Raw genomic sequence first — 22,147 nt, forward strand, 5'->3', positions numbered from 1 at the left:
TATTTTCTCATATAGTCATATTACAAGATAAGTTTGTTTTTTGAAACAGATTTATCATTCATAACCATACATAAATTGTGCCATAAATATTGGGATGATTTGATAGGCTTGATATATAATCGCAAAAGGCCTGAGATAAATTGATAAATTTTTAATGATTGGGATAAATTTGGTAAAATCATTAGAATTTCGGGATAGATTAAATCATTAACCCTTTACTAACGCCAGTGTTATTGGAGTTTTTATCTATACCAACGTGCTAATCTATTTTATACTTGTTTCCTCGTTGAAAGAAATTTAATTAAGAATGCACATAATTAAAGGCTTTCGCAGGCACAAAATTTCAACTAATCAAAAGTCTAAATGCAAACTTGTAGTGCTATTAAATGGAAATGACTATTTTCATGCCTTCTTCTTCCCCTAACCATTGAATTTGAGATAGTAGTACCAAATTAATTGTCACCCACATTTAATATTATAGGTAAATAAATGTCTACTCCTGACTCCTGAATAGATCTGAGAATCTGAATTTCCCTCATCATTCACACAAAGAAGTCTCACTTTCTTGGATGCCCCTAAATGAATAATCCTAATATTGGATTACTGCTGAATCTAATTATTGATTATTAAAATTTATAAATTACTAAATCCTTATAAAGAAACGATTAATATGTAATCACTTGAAAAACATGATTAGCAGACTATCCCAACCCAAGATTTGGATAACACAAATGTATCTCAGAATTCAGATGATGATGCTCTACATTTACTTTACAAAAAAAATCAAGCAAATATAGTACTAATAAGTTAATTGGATGGTTGTCGTGCGAGGAACCGTAGTGGGATATTGTACTACTTCATAAGTCATAATTATAGAGTATGAATAGTTATATAGCACATAAGATAAGGGTAGCTAGCGTAACAAATAAACTAACAAATAAATTTAGATATATATAAGTTAATTTAGAAGAATCATAAAAATGTTGCATTCCATGACGACTTAATGTTTTCCTCATGCCTGTAAAACAATGTATCAAAAAAACATGTACTCCCAATATGTTATTTTTTAATGGAGAACGTCTTTTTTAGTACATCAACTATCTGACCAAATTTGGTCCGTAACATTTCATAATATCTTTTGAGGTCCATTAATTATAAGTTAATATCAATTCAACTATTTTTTTGTTATTTCCAATATTTTTATAACCAAAGTACTCTTAAGGCCACGAAGGGCAATTCAATCTATTTATTCATCCACTTTTTTCTTTCTTCTACTAATTTATTTGGGATTAAGTTTAATAGATCTTATACTATTATTATTAATATATATCATACCTTATTTGAATATTGTGATATTACTTTCTAGTGCTAGTTAATACTTGGGTTTTTGGCTTTAAAAACCATAAACTTTTCCCGAATTCCGATTTTTCCCACCAACTTTAAGATTAGTTTTTAAAACCATGAACTTTCGATTTGTTTGCTTCTTCCCACGGCGGGTCAGAGGTGAAACCCAACTGGTCTATGTGTCATTTTTAATTCTATTTGGCAGTAAAATCATAAGAGCATCCACAATGGATGCCCCAGTGGGAGCCCTAGTGGTTGCCACATCAGCATGCCCCTTTTTTCTGCAATGGTTTGGCCCTAGTGGGTGCCATATCTATTATCCATTTTTCATTTCAGTTTTAATTTTTTGTTTTTTATGGTTACCCATTATAAATAACAAAATTAGACTCTAAATTAAAGAATTAGCAAAAAAACATAAATTACTTAATTTTAAAAAAAATTACAACGAAAATACTTAAAAGAGGTACAATTTCAACAATCACTACGTATCCAAACTTCTTCAATCATGTCGTTCATGAGTTGAAGATGAGCTTGTTGGTTGCGCATGCTCTCCTGAGCTTATAATCTCTCGCTGACTCCATAGGGTAAACCTCGAGCGACCGGCGGGGTTGCAAGACCTGCGCTCGGACCGTCTCAAATTTAATTATGTTTATATTAGTTAATAATTAATTAGTGGACTGGGCCATATTAGTTAAATTGGAAAAAGTTCAATTAACATTATAAATTAAATTACACTACACGTAAAGATTAATTAAATTAAAACCACAAGAACTTCTACACGTTCATAACTATAAATATTAAGGATTGTTTATTTTAATTTAAAAATTGACATAATCATTAACGATTGATTGTCAATAATAAATTTCAATATGCAGTTATAATAATTAATAAATCTTATTATACTATTTAATTTAATTTAGTTATTGATAAAGTGTCATGGGATTAGTGTGTAATTTAAATAAAATATATGGGTATGATTGAAAAGTATGTGAGTGGAAAATATTATTTAAGGTTTGAGTTTAGTGTAAATGGTTGGAGTAAAATCAATATTTAGTGTGACATTTACACTAAAATGAGTTAGAGTTTTGTGTAATGGTTGGAGATGCTCTGATATGTGATTCGAGCAAGTTATTTGTTTTCAACTGTACAAATGTACTAAATGATGGAGTAAGTAATTACTAGTGCATTTCAATTTCATGTTGCCATCTTTTCCAAATTGAGGTTGTTAAGCATTATTAGGACAATTTTAACCTTAGAAATTAAATGGTGTGTAAAACCACTAACCCAAAGCCCAAGTATAGTTTCCAGTTTTCTGGACTAAAGAGGAAATTCAATTGTAAAATCAAGAGAAAGCTGAAAGCCCAATAACAACAGGTTCGGACTCTGAGATGATGTACGTTTGGATCCATAATATTTCGGTCTTAATAGTACATAATTTTATTCACTACATTATTATTATTATTATTATTATTATTATTATTATACCATTTAAAAATTAAATTAAAAAACTTACTTCATATATTGCGTCAATTAATTAATGTAGTTATTATATAATTAGTTAATTGGATTTAGTTGATTAATATCAAAATTCTAACAACTCCATTTCAAACACAATTTAAGTACCATATATATCAGAAATCATCATTATTGGAATATTACATTAAAGGATCATAATTCCCAATTCTTTTTACAATCAAACTTCCACCCAAAAATTTACACTAATTTGAATTGTAGTAGTACTTTATTTTCGTACTTAAATTTAAAATAAATGAATAAAATATTTCCGCGGCCGTTATTATTTTCATTAAGTTTTTTTTACCAAGTGTTAAGGAAATTCAAATTCCGGCCGGTCAATAAACCTCTACATAAATCTAGGGCTGGGTAAATATACCGAAAAAATGGTATATCGATCGTATCGTATCGAAAACTATCGAATTTTTTGGTATACCGAAATTTTCGGTACAATACAATACCGTATCGTAAGTTTTCGATACGATAACGATATGAATTTTCTTATACCACGGTATACCGTTTTATATCAAATATACGATATATATCGATATTATCGGTATACCGAAATATATCCAAAATTAATAATATTGAATTATCAATACATACAGTTCATACCGATTATAATATAATAATATAATTTATCTTTTAAAATTAAAAGTTTAAAATTATAAATAGATATTCATTTAATTTATTTATATATTTAAAAAATATTTATTATTCAATTCTATTCTATGCTTATATTCGTGTGCGATTAAAATTCCCTTTTGAATTAGTACTAATTTATCTCTTGGTCTTGAATTTATGTAGGTTAATATTTCTAGATGGTTTCAACAAAATGAAGGGTTTGGTGCTCAAGATCAAGTTGCTAATTATTGTAAGGCCATTCGCATCTCTGTCTCTTATCCGTCTCTTAACCGTCTCATCTTTTCACTATTCATGGGCCCCACTGTACTTTTCACCCCATCTCTTAACTAAGAGACAACACCTGCATCCCTCCATCTCTTAATCATCTCATCCCGTAACTATTCATTCAATTTTATTTTTTATTTTTATTTCCAAAAAATTCAATTAATAAAAACACACTCTATTAAATAAAATAAAATTATAATTTAAAATCCTAAAAAAAATACATAATTAAAATCTAAAAAAATAAATAAAAAGACATAATTTAAAATACTAGAAATTAAAAATTACACACTTAAAAACTACTCCGCCGGGGAATCATCCCCCGAAGGCGGCGGTGGTGCACTCAAGCCACCTGTAGGCGGAATACCAATTTGTCTTGTCATATACTCAATTCCGGCAAGATGAGCTTGATATTGGGGAGGCGTCATGCGAGAAGTGTCAGCCAGCGGTCAAATACATGTACAATACGGTGTTCGAGCCTGAGACTGAGCCTGCCTGGCTTGATTCGCCTCGGCCCCTCCTCCCTCTAGCCGCCTTCGCCGCCTTGGTCCCTTGCGGCCGACGGCGCCCACTGGAGGAGCCCCCTGCATCGGTGGTTGTGCCCTCAAACCTCTTGTGAGGCGTTGCCTGACCTACCCTCATTAGACGAGTATTGGCCACCCGTCGTGTGCTTCGTGCGTTTCGAGCCTGAGCCCGTGTTGGACTGGACACCGCCAGCCCACCTTTCAACGTCTTTGACCGCCTCCCAACCATCGACATGTTTGAATTCTTTGTTGTTGTCGTAAAAAAAGACTCTCATAGCCGCTCTCAGAATGTCGGTTCTACTAGCTCCGCTTTGGTAATTCGCCGCTTCATTCTTGTAGATCCAGCAAAAATTTTTGACATCTCAGTCAAAATGACTGCGGAGCATCTTCATGGTGCGGCGGCGGGACCCCTTTGGCTTGTTCTCGTTGTAGGCGTCGGTGACCTTTTTCCAAAAATCCTTGCGGGTTTGTTGATTCCCGACGATGGGATCGTACGAGACGCTGACCCAAGCGTTGAACAGAGTCATCGTGTCGTTGCGGCTGTATGGATGATGGCCTACATCCTCCTCCTCCTCCTCCTCGGCCGCCTCCTCCTCTTCCTCCACGGCGTCGAATGCGCGACCCCCGGAGCTTCCACCGCCTCGTCCTCCTTCCGGATTGGGTTCATCCGGAAAATCCTCCCTAATTTGGTATAATCCCTGCGATTGCCCATACCTCGGGGCGGAGGGACGAGAGTATGCATCCACATCAAAATAGGGTGGTTGGTACGCCGCCGGCGTCGACGAGCCTTGGGTGCCTGGCGTCGACGAACTGGAACCGGAAGCACCCAAGACATTGTACATGCCCCCCAGTCGCCAAATGCGTTCAAGTAATAGCCGCCGGAGCAACCAGAGTTTTTGTCGCCGGACATTTTGAGATGGAAATTGGAGAGGTGAGATGAAAATTGGAGAGAAAAGAGAGATGAATTGAGAATAATAGATGTGTGTTTGTGTATAATGAGAACGAAAGAGTAGTATTTATAGAATAAAAAAGGAAAAAGTAAAAATAAAAAATTACCGTTGAACGGTAATATTACCGTTTTTAAATTTTTTTTATTAAAATCAATTTTTTTAAAAAAAATTATTTATTTCGTTAGCATAACGACGCCCACTCGTGGGCCGGCGAGTGGGCGTCACAGCTAGCGCAAGCGCTCGCCACTTGGCGCTTGCGCGTGACGAGACGTCTCGCCAACCCACCCTCCGGACCGAGACGCCCGCCGAGACGAGACCGAGATAGAGACAACACCGAGACGCGATGCGGATGACCTAATGTATTTTGTTCGGACTTGACTTGATTATGCTATTTTTTGGTGTTATGTTGTGTTGGATTTTGATTATGGAGATGTGAACAATGTTTTATTTCATTGTGTTGAAATTATATTAATTTTAGTTTTATTTTTCAGTTTTGAAATTATATTTTTTTTGTATACATGTATTCGAAATGGTATAAAATTTTCGTACGATATACCGTTCAGAACGGTATACCGAAGTTCGGTATAATGTATCGAAATTTTGATACGGTAACGGTATAGTTTTTTTCATACCAAAATTTTGGTATACCGAAACTTTCGATACAATAATGATATGAAATTCTTTCATATCGATATTTTCGATACGATAACGTTATAAATCGACCCACCCGTACATAAATCCATAGCTTCAAAAAAAAACAAAAATCCTTGGCTTCAAAGATGTGAAGAAACTCAGCATATCTACCTAGATTTCTAAATCAATGAAGGGGAGGATGTACGAATCTCAACAGCAGCATTTGTTGGATTCGCAAGACTTTGGGTTGGACCCCAAGTCATGGCTCTCCGGCGGCGACCTCAGCTGCACGCTCTCCTCTCTCTCCGCCGCCGCCGCCACTGCCACTGCTAACGGAGGCGTCGATCCGGTCCTCTTCAACAACCTGGTGGAGATGGTCCCACTCGTCCAGTCGCTCATTGTAACAATCCACGCCTATTTCACTTCACTTTCCCTTTTTTCCGTTGTTGCTATTTTCTAATTTGAATTTTTGCAACTCTAGGATCAGAAATCCAATTCCACGTTCACGCGGCGGGGTTCTATGATCTACACAAAGACGCCTTCTAGAGAATCCCTCTATAAAAAGGTAAAACTCACTCTCTCTACATTGTTGAATTTACAAATTGATTTACATGTAAAGTGGTGCAGTTTCATATTTAATATGTATTCATCCAGTTTGAACTGTGTATGATGTTGTTGGAGATGTTCACTCTAAGTAGTATTCATCTCTTTGAATGAATTTCCAAATACTTCACAAATTGAAGTTTGTTTGACTCGATTAGTGATTACCTAAAATTAGTAGTTTACCTACTTAGCTAACTAAGTTGAGTCTGTTATATTTTGTATAAATAGCTAAATAAGCAACTTAGGGTACTTATGTGTATGTGAATGTGTTATCTGTGCGATTTTTAGCAGCTTACATCCCTTTTAGTGCATCTGCATAGGTGCAGGTAATGTGTTGTAGGAGACTATGCAGTGCTTTTTGTGGTAGAACAGTTAGTATACTAGTACTTAGTAGTGTAATGACTGATTTATGATAACCTTCATTCATCCAACTATACTTCTTGATGCTAGATGTGTGTGTGTGTGGTGGTGGAGGAGTAGCAATAGGAGTGCTACTCTTCCACTATATTCACACTATGATTTTGCCTAACTAGTAAATTCTTTTGCTGGTATTGATATTTGATGTATATTGCAGACAGTTGGAAGGAGTGCTACTCTTCCAACAAAAAAGCGCAGGGACCAGGGAGACAGGAATGCAGCCAACAGCCAAGACATAGAAGACTTATCAGTTTCCTCGAGAACATTGCTCTCTGAAAAGGAGAGAGAAGAACTGACGGCATTGAGGGACCAAGTAGAGGAGCTAAAGAAGCAGTTATCAGAAAAGGATGGACTTTTGGAATCAGCAGAACTTGTAAAGAATGAGATAGCTTCGATTCAGACAAAATATGAGGAACTTAAAAATGAGACTGCAGAAAAGGAATCACTAATTAATTCCACTCAACTACAGCTTTCGGATGCAGAGGTATGGATATTTTGAGTGACACTTGTGATGTTATTGTTAACAGATATATTGTGTTCTGGACCTTGCTGAGTTTATTTATTATGCTGGTTTTCCAAAGTATCCTTCAGTACAATATCTAGGATGACCATTCATCACTCTGTTCTTTTGACTTTAGGATATAACATCTAATCTTATATCCTGAAACAGTATAGCTCTAATAATTTTCAACCATATAAATGGACTTGAAAAGAATGACTAAAATTAGCAGCATATAAAGATGCTCTATCCTTCCCTGTTAGATGGTAAAATCAATATTTTGATTTCTGACATTATTTTCCTTTCTGATCTACATAATATTTCTATCCGCTTTTCACTCTTTGCATGATTAAGCTCTTGTTTCATGATGATAGTAAGCATATTTTCTCACAGTAGTAAGATTGTTGAAAAAAAACTAGTTTGACTTGACATCCTCAAATTGTATGTAACGTGAGCTCCTTCTAGGAAGCTGAATGTTATTAGGGTTAGCAATTAACATCATAAAATGATCAATTGTGCTGTACCATGCTCCCGATCCATCTTTCTGACTCCGAACCGTTTGTACCTATACTAACTAAATTTTATTTATTTATTATTTAATCTGGGGGAATTCTTTTTACAGGTTAAGCTTGCCGACAAACAAGCAGCTGTTGAAAAGTTACAATGGGAGGCTACGACTTCCAACAAGAAAGTGGAGAGGGTCCAGGGAGATCTAGACAAGGTGCAAGGGGAGCTATCATCTTTTATGCTATTTATTGAAGGCTTGACAAGGAATGATTCTTCCATTTCTGCTGAAGATTATGACGACGTCCTCTATCCTATTGATCAAAATCATGACATAGTAAGTCAATTACCATTCGGAGGCAGCTATTTCTCCCCCCCCCCCCCCCAGGATTCTGAAGTTAACAAACAACTATGTTGCTCTCTGTATTACGTTTCCCCAATTTTGGCTGGTTATGTGGCAAGCGATTGGAGTCAGTCACTATGTCCTTAGTTTATGGTGCCCATTTCTGCTGTTAGCCACTGTATTGTCAGATATAAGCATACGGATTTTTGCCATACCGATACACCATCTCCTCTAATTTTGCAGGATCATGAAATGGATATGCAGGAACTGGAAGCTGCAAGGGCTGCTTATATCACTGCTGTGGCAGCTACAAAAGAATTGCAAAATGAAGAATCTATTTCTGCTGCCGCAAGAAAAAGGTTTCATCTGCAGTCATTAGTTCTGCAACAATCTTAGCAGCTTCTCTGAGGCATTGTTCTCTGAAACATACGTCTATAGCTTTTGCATGCCGTGTTGCATAAAATGATTGGAAGATCTTGATGTGGTGTGATATCTAAACGAGTGGTAATATTTATTTTGAATGGAGTCCTTTAGGTATTCCAGTAAACTGCATTTCTTTACGTTGAGATAGTGTAATGGTTTGTTAGTTCTCTCTCAAATGAGAAGGTGATTGTAGTAGCATGCTTATCTCCATGGATAGTTCATGAGTTAGCTAAAAAGGTTGGCTCATTCCTCTTAGAAAAATTGAGATCCCAAATATAAATTCATCTAGGTGGTTATTGCAGAATTAATTACAAAGTTATGTATCTACTTGCAGTAATGTTTCCACTTTCAAATTAAGTATTTGCAAATAAACACTAATTCTTTACCATTCAAAAAAACTCTTTTGGATGTCTGCTGACAATTGGTAATCAACTCATGTTGATATTAAAAATTACATTGTGGGGGCAATAAAGCGCAGGGAACTAAGCTTAATGCCTCATTAGAATGTAGAGCAGCGCCTGTAGGCGTCCCGTTTTTCTTCCTTGACCTTGGGCATATGAAGGGGGCTTCCTATCCACTCCATTCCCACCCTGCAACATTCAATTTTTTGTTCATATTTATTACTACTACAAAAGCAGTGTATGTTAGATTTGTTTGGACTCAGGCAAAGGAGCTGGAGGTGCTGGTGTGTGATACACTAGAAGAATCACATGACTCAAAAGAGGACTCCATTTTGGTTGCATTTGGCTGCTCATCAACTTCATTCTGAATCAAGAAATGGAATAAGTAATGGATGATGAAAGATCAGACCTTTGCAGATCTTCTATCATTATTTATCAAGTGAATCTCCCCATCTTCCCCAAAGCAAAACACTATGTAATCTTCCTCGGCAAAGCGTGGGTCAGCCAGCCGCAGGCTGTTATGTGATGACGCCATCTTTGCTTTCATGGCTGAAGCTTCTTCATTCATCGCTTGTGTTGGCCGCTTCTTCTGATGAAATCAAACAGTGATAAGTGGAGTATATTAATAAATGAAAAAGCATTATTGATTCTTACGTAGAGGTAGGCGGCAAGTATTGAAGCATGATGCTACTAAGTCTCGGACTCTACATTCTTTACCACTTCACTGCGGCGGCTTAAAGGAGTGGTGAACACTGAACACAGTTACTGAAATTTTTTAATTTGAAAAACTAAAGAATAATATAAATGAGGGGAAGTTATTGCGACCTTCAATTTCATGAGCAGTTATGATTTTCTTGAGAAAAAGACTATACTTATTTCTGTCAACTTATACACTACTCCAAAGGCTTAATAACAAAAAGTTTTTAAGAAATACTCAATATCCAATCATTTAAAATACTCTAGTTATTCAAATTATGCACATCATATCAAAAGGCCGCATATAAATAGTTAGTAGTATCACGGCCATAAATAACTAATGCATAATTAATTTTGGGATCACAACTGATTTCAAAATAATATTTCATAATTGTACCAAATATTTTTCTATAATGTGCAGAATTTGGATCCAAAAAATTCACGCGTCATGTCGGTATGACGTGGCACATGACTACTAATATCTCCACGTCAACTCTGATATGCCCAATAAAAAAATGTTTAACAGTCTTCAAAAAAAATGAAAGAGATGATGTCGCAATCATCGAGATGTCCGTCCAATAAAAACAAAAAAGAAAATAACTGCTCCCATTGATCACGGATACTAACTAGTAGTAGATGGGTTGGGCTATAGCACTGCACGGCGGCGCCGGTGATATCCCTCGCTCGCTGCCACCGGACCGCCGTCAGCCCCGAGAAGCAGCCCTCCGCCACTCTCTGCAGGTCGGCGTCGCTGCTATCAAAGCTGGTCGATCACCACTCGATGTCGTCGAACTCGTCGTATGTATTTAAATTCAATTCCGTTTACTATTCTTCACGATCTCGCTTGCCTAGATTCACTTTGCTAATCTGTGATTAGATATGTTTATTGAGAATATGAATGAGAGTATTCGTACGTAGCTGGATCGAAATATGCAGTTTTCACTTACAAATGTGTTGCGCATAATTTTGTTTACTACTACTACTACTACTACTACTACTACTACTACTACTACTACTACTATGCATCATGGTAAAGTGCACTATTCATAAATCCATCTGATTAGGTGTCCAATTGTGTATTGAGCTTCAATCTAGCACCGTGAAAATAAGGGGAATGTGAATGTTGTTTGATCCATGGCTGTGTAGAAAAGTTGGAAAAATTTGTCCTCTTATTTTACTTCGAGTAATGCAGCAGGGTTGGATTGTCCTGTGCAGGTCCGCGAATTGGAAGACCATCCGCACTTTAATGCTGGGAGAGGGTCTGTCTTGACAAGCGATGGAACAGTGGAAATGGAGGCTTGTATCATGGATGGGAATACGAAGCGTTGTGGAGCTGTTTCTGGCCTTACCACGGTCAAAAATGCAATCTCGCTAGCAAGACTAGTTATGGAGAAAACTCCTCATATATATCTTGGATTTGATGGGGCCGAGGCTTTTGCAAGGGATCAAGTAAGATATGTACATTGTTTTCTGAGGGATTCTTTTCATGTTGCCTTTTATTTTCTGATATGAAACTTCTGTGACACTTCATGCTATTATTTTGTTGAGGTATACGTGTTTTGGCATGTATGATGATCATGAGAGATACGGTTTGATTTTGAACCTACATTAGGCTTGTCCAATTCTCAATCTTCTCTGGCTGAATCTGGTCGAAATGTTTTCTCCGTGATTCATCTTCAGTCAATTCACTATGATTCTTGCTTTACTACGAAGTCTCTTTTTCTCAAGTGGTTACATTCAACACTCTCTGTTCTGTGTATGAGTTTTACTAGTAAATAAGCCTGAAAGTGAACCAGTTGACTAGGTATTTTGAATAATGTCATCTACCTAAGTATAGTTTATAATTGGAAACTTCTGATATGGCTGCTGAATTCAATCATATACCGTATGTCTGATTTTTGTGTGCGTCTGAATGTGAGTCAAGCCATTTTATAACCCCAGAAAACATTGAAAGACTGAAACAAGCAAAAGAAGCTAATCGAGTTCAGGTATGCTCCTTACTTGATTCTCTCTCTCTCTACCATTCCTCCTGCATCATCCTATATTGAGCATAAGCATATGATAGTGTTTGAACTGTATTAGCTATTGATAGTCTGTCTTCTCACCCCAAATGGTCGCCTCTGATTCGTTTTAGATCCATCTCTCTTAATATAGTGGATATGTGTAACTCACTTGGTAATGTCTTTATTTTAAGATTGGCCAAATTTCAGAACACTCAACCAATGTCTAGCCTAATATACCTTAGGTGGATTATTACAGTCTTAAAAAACATTGCATTCGGAATATTTCATACAAACTCCAATGGAGGCACAGTGATTTGGACCATGATATTTGCTTGTCTTCAAGTTGAATGGACATAGATGAAATCCTTACATGATTTGGTTATTCAACACTTAAATTCAACATGTGTGTCTAATGTCTATTATTGAATCAGCTCCATCTTTACTTGCTCGATTAAGATGTTACATTATTATAATCAAATATTGCCATCTTCATGAATGCTACTGCATTATATGAAACCATCACTGGTACTAAACTGGATGATATGCTTCTAACACGCTCTCTTTTTCCAGATCGATTATACAGAACCACTAACCAAAGTTGAAGAAGTGCCGCCTTCTAACGGAGACAGTCAACTTGGGACAGTCGGGTGCGTGGCTGTGGATGGGAAAGGAAACCTAGCTACTGCTACATCAACTGGCGGATTAGTGAACAAGATGGTGGGGAGGATAGGCGACACGCCAATCATTGGTGCAGGAACTTACGCCAACAAGCTGTGCGCCGTCTCTGCTACTGGCAAGGGTGAGGCTATCATCCGAGCCACAGTTGGCCGGGACGTCGCTGCTCTTATGGAGTACAAGAGGCTGTCTCTCAAAGAGGCAGCGACATATGTGATTGAAGAGTGTGCACCCAGCCGTACTACAGGTCTGGTCGCGGTGTCTGCAACGGGAGACGTTGCGATGCCATTCAATACGGTAGGCATGTTCCGAGCCTGCGCTACTGAAGATGGTTATACTGAGGTGGCAATATGGGAGGATGAGACGTGCGGTTGAGATGTGAGAGGGGAGGTTCTGATCTCGAGCGTTGTTGTTTGTGTCGTTATTACAAACCTTGTTGCTTAGTGTATTAAACTTGCCTGCGATTTGTAATCCTGATTTCTGCTCTGCCTAAAAAAAAAAAAAAGAAATTCGGTCATCTAGAGTATGCTGCTGTTTGATATGTATGTCCAAATGCATGCACATATTGGTCTATAATATGCACTTTTGGTATGTGGTTTATATAAACTTTTGAGCGTTGCTCGAATTTGCAAATCATGTTTTCATTACCATTATATGCTACTCCATGAGGTTGAAAGATGGACTGTATTTTTTATACAACTGATTGCATTTGAAATGTAAAGCTCGTTGCTTCTGCAGTACACTTTTGTTTTGTGGAAGCTCCAAATACAAATGAAGTGATATGATTGATGATATACTAGGCCAGAAGCCAGAAGTTCTTGTGGCGTTTGGTAGTGATCAAATATCCTCCATATTTCCTATGCTTCCTTCTAACTGCAATTGTCATACAATTGGAATTCTGGATGCAGTAGTCCACGAACCTGCTCCCGTTTCTCTTGTTTGCCCAAATCATCTGTAGTCGCCTTAGAAATGAGTGCTTTCGTTGTCCAAGAACCAGTAACGAGACCCTTGCTCGTTTTGCCTCTTCAACAATGGTTGCCCCCTTGTCCTTCCCTTCTCGGACTGCCATCTCCACATGCACCTGTTTCGTCGTAATCGAAAGAAGCTTATGGTAATTGGTAAATGCCTCGGAATCTGAGATATTTTTGGTTTAACTTTCTGCTCACCTCTGGTCTTTTCTGTTGACACATATTTTTGCTGGTGTTCATAAGATCATATGCTGTTTGATCAATCTCCCAGTTCGTATTCCCTTCTGAAAATACGGGAACATACATTGCTCGGTTAAACACGGGTTAAGGTACATATACGAAAACACCGGTTCAGTTTGAGGAAAACTTACCCTTTCTGGCGACATGCAACAGAACAATGGTGTCGTGGCTCTGGACCGTGTGGGACAGTGCCCACTCAAGTGCCACTCTAGCTTCGGGGTGGGAATCGACCACGATCATCACTCTGTTCCCTGATTCGGATTCAGGCATGCAGCTTTCGATGCTGAACTCACCGACCCCATCTGACTTATCTTGTGGTTTGATGAAACTCGCAGTTTTCTGGTAGTGCTGAGAGGGTGAGCGGACCCGAACACGGCTGTGGACTCGGGCACGGATGTGTGTCGCAGCACGGCTCATGCAGAAGCCAGGCATTATCTCCGAACTCAACTGGTGTAAGTAAGAGGCACCTTCTCTATCTCAACTTGTGTGTGTGTGGAACTGTGTGCATTAGTCTTATATATACGCACACATTGTTGATTGTTGACTTAATTAATACTACTAATGTGGTGCAATCTGAAACATAATGGTGAACATATTCTTGATTCTGTGTGGTGTGTTAATTTTTTCCACGGTGGGGCTATTATTTATGCTTATGCAACGTGCCTACCTTGAAGCAGAACGACCCATTTTAGACTGGTGGTTGGAATTAAAGACATAAAAACCACCACCAAATTGATGTTACGTTTTCTTATCTTTGTTGAAAATATGCATTGGTCACTCTATTTTACAAATATGGTTGACGTTAAACTTCTCAAATGTGTACTATTACTAATTACTATTGCCATTCTATCAATAATAGGAAACTGGGAATTAATCGTCTGTTTTCTCAAGTAATCTCCTCAAATGTACATTTTATAAATTTCGATTTTTTTTTCAAGTAATCGATGAGCTTAGTCATAATTGAAGTATAAGACAAAAAATGAAGGGAATAAAATAATAACACCGCCAACAACCGAAAGATCCTCAGACTAGATTACAAACGTGACTACAACTCTCAATTGATTATAAAATGGATAATGTTTTGTTAAGAAATAAAATGGACTGGATAATGTAAACTACGTTTTTAGGGGTTTCCTTTCCTATTCTGCTGGTTCATTTTCAATTATGACTCTCACGAACCAAAATACTAGTACTAGTATAAATAAATCTTGAATATTTAAAATAATTTTTTACTTAATATCGCGTGACATAGCATGCGGTTATGCTATTAATATAACTAATATTTTTTCTAAAATTATGATAATATGCTGAAAAATATTATTTATGGTTAATAGTAGTATGTTAAATCATGAGCAGTTCACATTATTTTATATCTACTTTTCTACAAATCCGTGTTCATGGTTGACTATATGGTAGCAGTGTTGAGCGACCTAATTAATTGTAGGGTAGACGTGCACATATATAGTCATCGCTCATTTAATATTTCTTTTGTCCTAATCTAATTTTGGCTCTTTGGGTAGGCATATAATTGTTGACAAAATACGAGTTGATTGGTTGCACATCCTTTTTTTTTTTTTAATTTAATGGTTTTGGCAACGATTCATTTCATAATCTTCAACTTGGGCAGAATTTCTATTCATTGTTTCTAGAATCCAACATTAGATCTAGATATAGTTAAACATACTACGCCTTCATACAAATTAAATTGACATAAGATAACTTATGATTAATATTTTTCGTATAAAGAACCCATGAGTAACAATTTCTTATATAACATTATTCTAAAATTAAGTATCGAGAGCCGAATAAATCCAACCAAATATTATCAAACAAAACATTCCCTCACAATTTTCCTAGTTATAAAAAAATAAAAAAGTCCTTGACCCACCATCTTAATTCTTAACTTATCAGATTTGTGCGCGCAAAAGGGAGGCGGTGGCGGCACAACAGTCGGGGGAATTAAGCTTTCAGTGGGATTGATAGAAAATCAGAGTACTGAGATAATTTTATTATTAAAAAAAATGCGAAATGCTAAGCAAAATTGAAAATAATAGAGAGATGAGAAAAATATAAGTATAGTCAATAGGATTTTGATCGCAACTAATTTAGGGGGTGTCTGTGTCCGACAAAATAGACTAAATTTTAAATTTTATTTTCATTTTGGTATAAAATTTCACAAAACATATTCAATTGGTTTCAAGTTGAGCGCTGGTCAAGCATGGAACCCCAAAATCGAGAGAAACCCTATTTTCTCAGTCTCTAATAAAATAACTAGTCCTATAATTTTTATCATCCATTCACTCAAATTTGGAATTCTTATGGAAGAATTCTCAGCTAGTCCGAAGAAAAACTGGTTATCGAAATTTCATCCTGACATCATCAAACTTGTTTACACTTTTTTTTATAAACTTGTAGGTCATGTTTGGTTGCCTAATTCTATCTGGGAAAGTAATCAGATTCCTTAAATTTTAAAATCATGTGTTTGTTTCGGTTTTTAATCAAGGGAAAGTAATCAGAATCCCGAGACAATGAAAGTTAGTACAACTTTACAGGATTTTGAATCCTAACTTTTCTTAGGTATTCTTTTTCCAAGTCTTAGGATTCTTATATATTTAATGCAATATAAGTATAATAATAATAATAATTATTATTAATAATTACAATGTATAAAAAATATTAAAATTATAAACCATACTTAATTATGGTATAATAAATAACTATAATTAAAATTATCATAATTATAACTATATTATTATAATATTTATATATATATATACATTTGTTATTATCATAATAATACTTAATAATTTATTAAATAATTAAAATATAATTATATAATATAGACTATATAATAATAAATAATAATAATAATTTTATAAATTAATAATTAATCAATAAAGCCATAGTGAATTTTAAATTATAAAATTTATTCAATTATAATATCCGTAAATATGTATAATTATAATTATAATAATTATATTTATTACTATAATCATTTATGATGATTATAGTATTCCATGTTACTATTGCAATTATGTTATTATATATTGTGATGGATAATCCATATTTAAACTAATAAATATAATAATATAATTATTAGCATTTGTAATTAAATAATTTATTAAAATTTTTATATTATTATTCTTTTTTATAAATAAAAATAACAATAAGTAGGAGTATAAATTTAGTTTGATGTTTAAATCAAATATAAAATTTAAAATCTTGATATTTTCCAAACACATGAAAGTAAAGTTATTAGGAATCATATTCCCGAGATTCATTTTCCCAGGAATCATTTTTCTTGTCAACTTTACTTTTCCGTCAACCAAACATGGCCGTAGATTTGTTGACATTTGTTAAAGCCTTGTATTCTTTTATCATTAACTAAATTTTAATATCTAATGCAACGGAGCAAAATACACAACTAAATGCTTTAGTATCTCGATTCGACCAGTGATCAAGGCAGTCTCAACCAGTTGAACACCGATATCTTCGTCAGTTCACTTAAGGATTCAAATTTTATAACATTTGCACCATTAATACTAGCACGTAATACAAAGTTGTAATTAATCAATCACTACACACATATTAGTATGTTTTGACGAATTCCCTAGAGATTCTCATGACATATAACACCAATTCTTTTTTTTGGGTTACATTTGGATTGGTTTCCAATCTATGTAGCAGCTTGTACATACACAAAATATGATGGATTCGTTCATGAGCGTAGCATCCACGGCGGCATTACCGGATTCGAAAATTGATTTTGGCATTGTGTTACACTCATGCCCCCTGCTGCTGCAGCACCTTCTCCTTCAACTTGATACATCTCATTGCTGTGTATACATTAACATTACCATCATATTTTGACCATACTGTATTTGTTCAAGTTTTTAAAAATAAAAGTTACTAAAGAATTTATTGAATACCTGTGGTTGAAGGATCCCATTCCCATATGATGTGGGTGACCAAAACCAGAAGAGTCCAAGTTATGGTTTTGTTGTTGCTCCATTGTCGCTGCCGCCGCCGTCTCTTTTTCTCTCTCCTTGATCTGCATATATATGAAAATCCAAAATGCCATATAACTGTGGATTTAAGCTGATTTTTAATGTTTTAAGTCTCTAATAAATTCCTAACACAACACAATTAGATTCTAATATTATGGTTACCTTCTTCGCTAGGATGTTGTTTTGCTCTTGCAATGCCTTGTCCTGCAACAACGTGCGTTTGCATTATACAATAATAGTAGAAAAAGTTAAATGTGAACAAACATAACGTCCATCGGTAATCCATTAGTGTAATCGTGAGACACATTGTAATAGTAAAATAACCGAAACCAAATAACAAATCATTTTAAATAAACGTTAAAACTATCACTTAGAGAGAAGCAAAAAAACTCTCCCTGTGGCCTTGGATAAAATTATGGTTCATGGTTTTATTCAAATTCCAACAAAAAAACAACTACTGGAGAATCCAATAACCAATGGCATTGCAAGTAAATACATGTATGGTTTTATTGGAGTATTTTGTTAAATTTATTAGTTGCATGCATTTTATCTCTGACAAATACACAAGGTTTAGGCTTCTAACCTTTTTCTGGAGCTCTGAAATGGACTCATTCATGAGTTGGTTCTGCAGTAAAGACATGGAATTTAAAACATGATAGTATTAAATAAATTACTACTGCAATAAATTAAACTATTTAATCTCTCTCTACGTACTCAACTTCTCTATAATCGGTATTAGGAGTAGTACTTATAATAGCTCTTCAAGCCAATTTTTCGTTCACCATCTCTTAATTATTAATGAGATATGTTTCCATCAGAAGGTTGGTTCTATGAATTTAAAAAAAAAAGTCTACATTAATTTGCGATAACACATTGCTTTATCCTAAATACCCCCTCCGTTCCATAAAAATAAGTCATATTTCCTTTTTCGTCCTTCTCATATAAATAGTCCATCAATATACTTAAAAATTCAATATGCCAAAAAATTGAATAGTCTAATAAAGTTTTGTAAAATATACTTGATGCTGAAAAAAAACAAAATTTGTATCATAATGAGAAAATAAGTTTTTGCTCCTGACTTACTTCCAAAACCAATCTTCACATAATCACATCTTTGTAAAGATACAACCCTTACCTCATAAATACTAGTACTACCATTCTTCATATTAGATGTTAAACATATTAGTTCTTCATTCCAATGGGATATTACTAGCTGCTCTAATTCATTTTTTATCATCTTAATTAAAGAAAAACCACCCCAAGGTTTCACTAGAGGCAAAATTTACATTATCTAGTTTCTGTCGCATGATTTGGATATAATTTTCAAGATTAGAAAGAGAAGTATTTATAGGGAGGAGTATTATATCTGTGGAGGTTATTAGCCTAGCTAGATGATGATACTGGTAATAAAGAAGAAAAATAACCTTGCGCCTGCGAATGTGTTTAAGAGAGTCATCAAGTTGATGTTCCAAGTTTTGCAGCTCTTTCATGCTTAGAGTATCCAGATCTTCTCCCATATAATGCCTGCAAATAATACAATAAAATTGAGTGTGTTTAACATAATTAAAATAAAAATTATAATGCACCTCTGGTTTCTCTGCAGAACCTCCATTCTAGCCTTCAGCTTAGCATGCTCCAGACTCCAGCTTGCCTATCAATTAATACAGGTATGTAATTCCCATTAATTTCATCCTTGATATTCTCATAACACTGTTATATGTATACAATTATTTTATGGAGTATATTTAAAATATAATACTACTAATTATGTACGAATAGGTACCGGGAAATGAAAAATGACCTAGTAATATTTTTCTTAGAGAAAATGTATGGCATTTCTGCATAATATATAAACATTAGAAGAAATTAATGGTATTGAAATTAATCTTTCATACCGGTGAATCAGGTTCAGGCTCTTTTAGCTGCCTTTCAGCGTATGAATGTCTTTCATATCGCTCAAGGATCCTTTCCATGCTGCAAGTAATTGAATTAAATTAAACGAGTGTTCAAATTTATATTTATTTATAAAATTTCAATATTATACATAAGTAAGATTTCCCTTTATTCATATTCTGAATTGTTGCACAAAAACTTCACCAAAAAATAATTACAAATCGATCTCTTTTGATTTGATAAAGGAAACGACAACATTTGTCATTTTAAAATACAAGCTTTTGAAATGACATTTGTTTTAATGCATAATTGGTTAAATAAGAGAGATTAGAAAGAAATTGGAGAATGTTTTCTATCGCATTAGAGAGAAAAGAGTACCTAAAACAAAAGGTTTTCAATTTTAAAGGACATACCAAAATGTAAATAATTATTATTTTAAAGAATGAATGTAATGTTTACACAAACAACCGAATTTTTTGGCTATGACATGATTGCTAACGAATCAAAAATTATGATACTTCTAACTAACTTTTACTACTATACTATTCAAGTAAAATCCAAAAACATATTTATTCTTTTAAGAAATTAATGATTTCGTTTATAAAACTTTGATTAAAATTAAAAAATTTCAAGTGATTTTTATTTGAGAGACAAAAGATTGATTCTTTATGAAAGAAACGACTGAATTTTGACTCAACTGTAATCAATCTAAACTTGTTTTCTTGTTCATGGAGAATTATAATTAAGTTTATCAAGTATATTAGTAGTATGTTAGTATTACTAAGCTAAGTAAATATGTATAGTGTTATGCCTAGCTTAAAATACTTCGAATGTATGAATATTAGGTTAAAGCTTAAATGAGCTCACTATATTTAATCGGAATTATAGTACCAAATACCATTACAAGCTGTAGCATCGAAAGTTTTCAAATAGTAATTAATATGAATTTAACACTGAAATCTAAAAAATTAAGTTATTTGCCAATGGAATTTTAATTAACTAAAATTCACGTAATTTTAGACCAAAAATTTGGATATATTTCACAAATTTATAGGTAATTTATGCATAAAAATAAGAGTTTTTCATATTTTTAAGAAAAATAAATTATAATTTACTTATTTATGATATGATTTTAAAGTAAGTGATGAAATGTGTTAGCTGACTGACAACGGTACTGAAGTTTATTAAAGTTCATTTTAGTACTCCATATTCTAATAAACCTGTCCAATAAATGGGTTTTATTGACTTCAAATTTTACATAAGAATTGATCCATCCCGCTTGGAATAATCATTTTACGTGATCAAATGTGTACTTATACTAATATAGATAGATATGATTTTCAGGTTTGGTATAAGTAGTGGGTATTGCTTAAAAAAACACTAAAACTAGTGAAATACTTAGAAGATAGTTATAAAAAATGAAATAGTAGGGAGTAGTACTTAATAAATAGTGTAAGGCACAAAAGCAAGGAGAGTTTTGCATGAAATTGCAGTGTGCTTAACACCAATCATAAACTGCAAAAGCAAGCAATGTTTGTCATTGGCTCATTGGACACATATACATACACACTCACTCACACACAAATCCTACTCTGATTTCCTCCAAAAATACCAAGAATTGGGTCTTCAAATTTTGAAAATCATAGAAAGCCACAAAAGAAAGACAGCTTGACTGATATGATCATGTCACTCCAGTCCTTCACTACAGAATTTTTTTTAATTTCGATGCATATATGATGAAATCAAAGAATTTGAAGAAGAAAAAAACCAATCGAAAACCCCAAACCATAATAATAAAAAAAAAATCATAAAAGAGAAGAATTAAACCTAGTGAGCGAAAAGCATACCATGAATCAGTAGCATATTCGAAGAGTTTTCCCTTAGTGGAGAAGACGATTAAGCCTACATCGGCGTCGCATAGGATGGAGATCTCATTTGCCTTCTTCAGAAGCCCCGATCTCCGCTTCGAGAAGGTCACTTGTCGATTAATTTTGTTCTCTATTCTCTTCAGTTGCACTCTCCCTCTCCCCATTACTAATGTAGTATATGTGTATGATTTAGGAAAGAGGGGAAATCAATAAAACCTGACCTATTTATGGAGAATATATATGAAGAAGAAGAAGAAGAAGAAAAAGATGTGATGATGAGTTGCTCTTGTTTTTACCGTTTCCATATACATGCTCTGTCGCACTCCCCACCACTCAGATTTTTTTTTCCTCCCCCATTATATATCGGAATGGAATTGTTTGTTGGTGTGTGTGTATGTATAGATGCGTGGGAGCGATGTGTTTGGAATCAATATATCGCTACTGTGTGGGAGAAGAAAACAATCTTCCCAACTGGTTTTGCAAAACCGGAGGTGGTTTTGGGGGAAATGGTTGTCAACATCTCATTGGCTGCATATCGTCTACGTGTCGACCTCTTATTCCTTGAGAAGCTCTCGCCCATCGGTTATACTCTAATTAATTTTTACTTTTTGAGCAAATTGTCCAATCGGTCACTATCGTCATTATTTTTGCAAATTTATTTCGAAATGGATAATTAATTTTTTATTAGGTCATCATTTTTATCCTACTACCCTTTCATCCAATGGGGCGCCCAAAGGC

The 22,147-nt window shown here is 34.7% G+C and overlaps 4 protein-coding genes across 4 annotated transcripts; 2 read left to right on the plus strand and 2 right to left on the minus strand.

The window, feature by feature from the left end:
- The first annotated feature begins 5,993 nt into the window (after positions 1 to 5,993).
- On the plus strand, positions 5,994 to 8,904 carry LOC121750154 (protein MICROTUBULE BINDING PROTEIN 2C-like). The gene is made up of 5 exons (XM_042144627.1): positions 5,994 to 6,269; positions 6,351 to 6,434; positions 7,047 to 7,373; positions 8,011 to 8,229; positions 8,479 to 8,904. Exons 1-5 carry the CDS (start codon positions 6,057 to 6,059, stop codon positions 8,629 to 8,631), a joined length of 996 nt encoding a protein of 331 aa, XP_042000561.1. The 5' UTR covers positions 5,994 to 6,056; the 3' UTR covers positions 8,632 to 8,904.
- Positions 8,905 to 10,280: 1,376 nt separating this feature from the next.
- On the plus strand, positions 10,281 to 12,950 carry LOC121750187 (isoaspartyl peptidase/L-asparaginase 1-like). Its single transcript, XM_042144669.1, has 3 exons — positions 10,281 to 10,553; positions 10,971 to 11,204; positions 12,329 to 12,950. Exons 1-3 carry the CDS (start codon positions 10,392 to 10,394, stop codon positions 12,806 to 12,808), a joined length of 876 nt encoding a protein of 291 aa, XP_042000603.1. The 5' UTR covers positions 10,281 to 10,391; the 3' UTR covers positions 12,809 to 12,950.
- A 112-nt stretch (positions 12,951 to 13,062) lies between these two features.
- Positions 13,063 to 14,243, minus strand: LOC121750188. The gene is made up of 3 exons (XM_042144670.1): positions 13,773 to 14,243; positions 13,600 to 13,685; positions 13,063 to 13,514 (listed from the first exon to the last, which is right to left on the minus strand). Exons 1-3 carry the CDS (start codon positions 14,071 to 14,073, stop codon positions 13,230 to 13,232), a joined length of 672 nt encoding a protein of 223 aa, XP_042000604.1. The 5' UTR covers positions 14,074 to 14,243; the 3' UTR covers positions 13,063 to 13,229.
- Positions 14,244 to 17,140: 2,897 nt separating this feature from the next.
- On the minus strand, positions 17,141 to 21,849 carry LOC121751308 (truncated transcription factor CAULIFLOWER A-like). The gene is made up of 9 exons (XM_042146029.1): positions 21,706 to 21,849; positions 21,389 to 21,575; positions 19,544 to 19,622; positions 19,235 to 19,299; positions 19,073 to 19,172; positions 18,232 to 18,273; positions 17,811 to 17,852; positions 17,571 to 17,692; positions 17,141 to 17,477 (listed from the first exon to the last, which is right to left on the minus strand). Exons 2-9 carry the CDS (start codon positions 21,571 to 21,573, stop codon positions 17,360 to 17,362), a joined length of 753 nt encoding a protein of 250 aa, XP_042001963.1. The 5' UTR covers positions 21,574 to 21,575; positions 21,706 to 21,849; the 3' UTR covers positions 17,141 to 17,359.
- Between the last annotated feature and the right edge of the window lie 298 nt (positions 21,850 to 22,147).

The sequence above is a fragment of the Salvia splendens genome, chromosome 10, assembly GCF_004379255.2.
Source record: "Salvia splendens isolate huo1 chromosome 10, SspV2, whole genome shotgun sequence".
NCBI classification, from domain to species: Eukaryota; Viridiplantae; Streptophyta; class Magnoliopsida; order Lamiales; family Lamiaceae; genus Salvia; species Salvia splendens.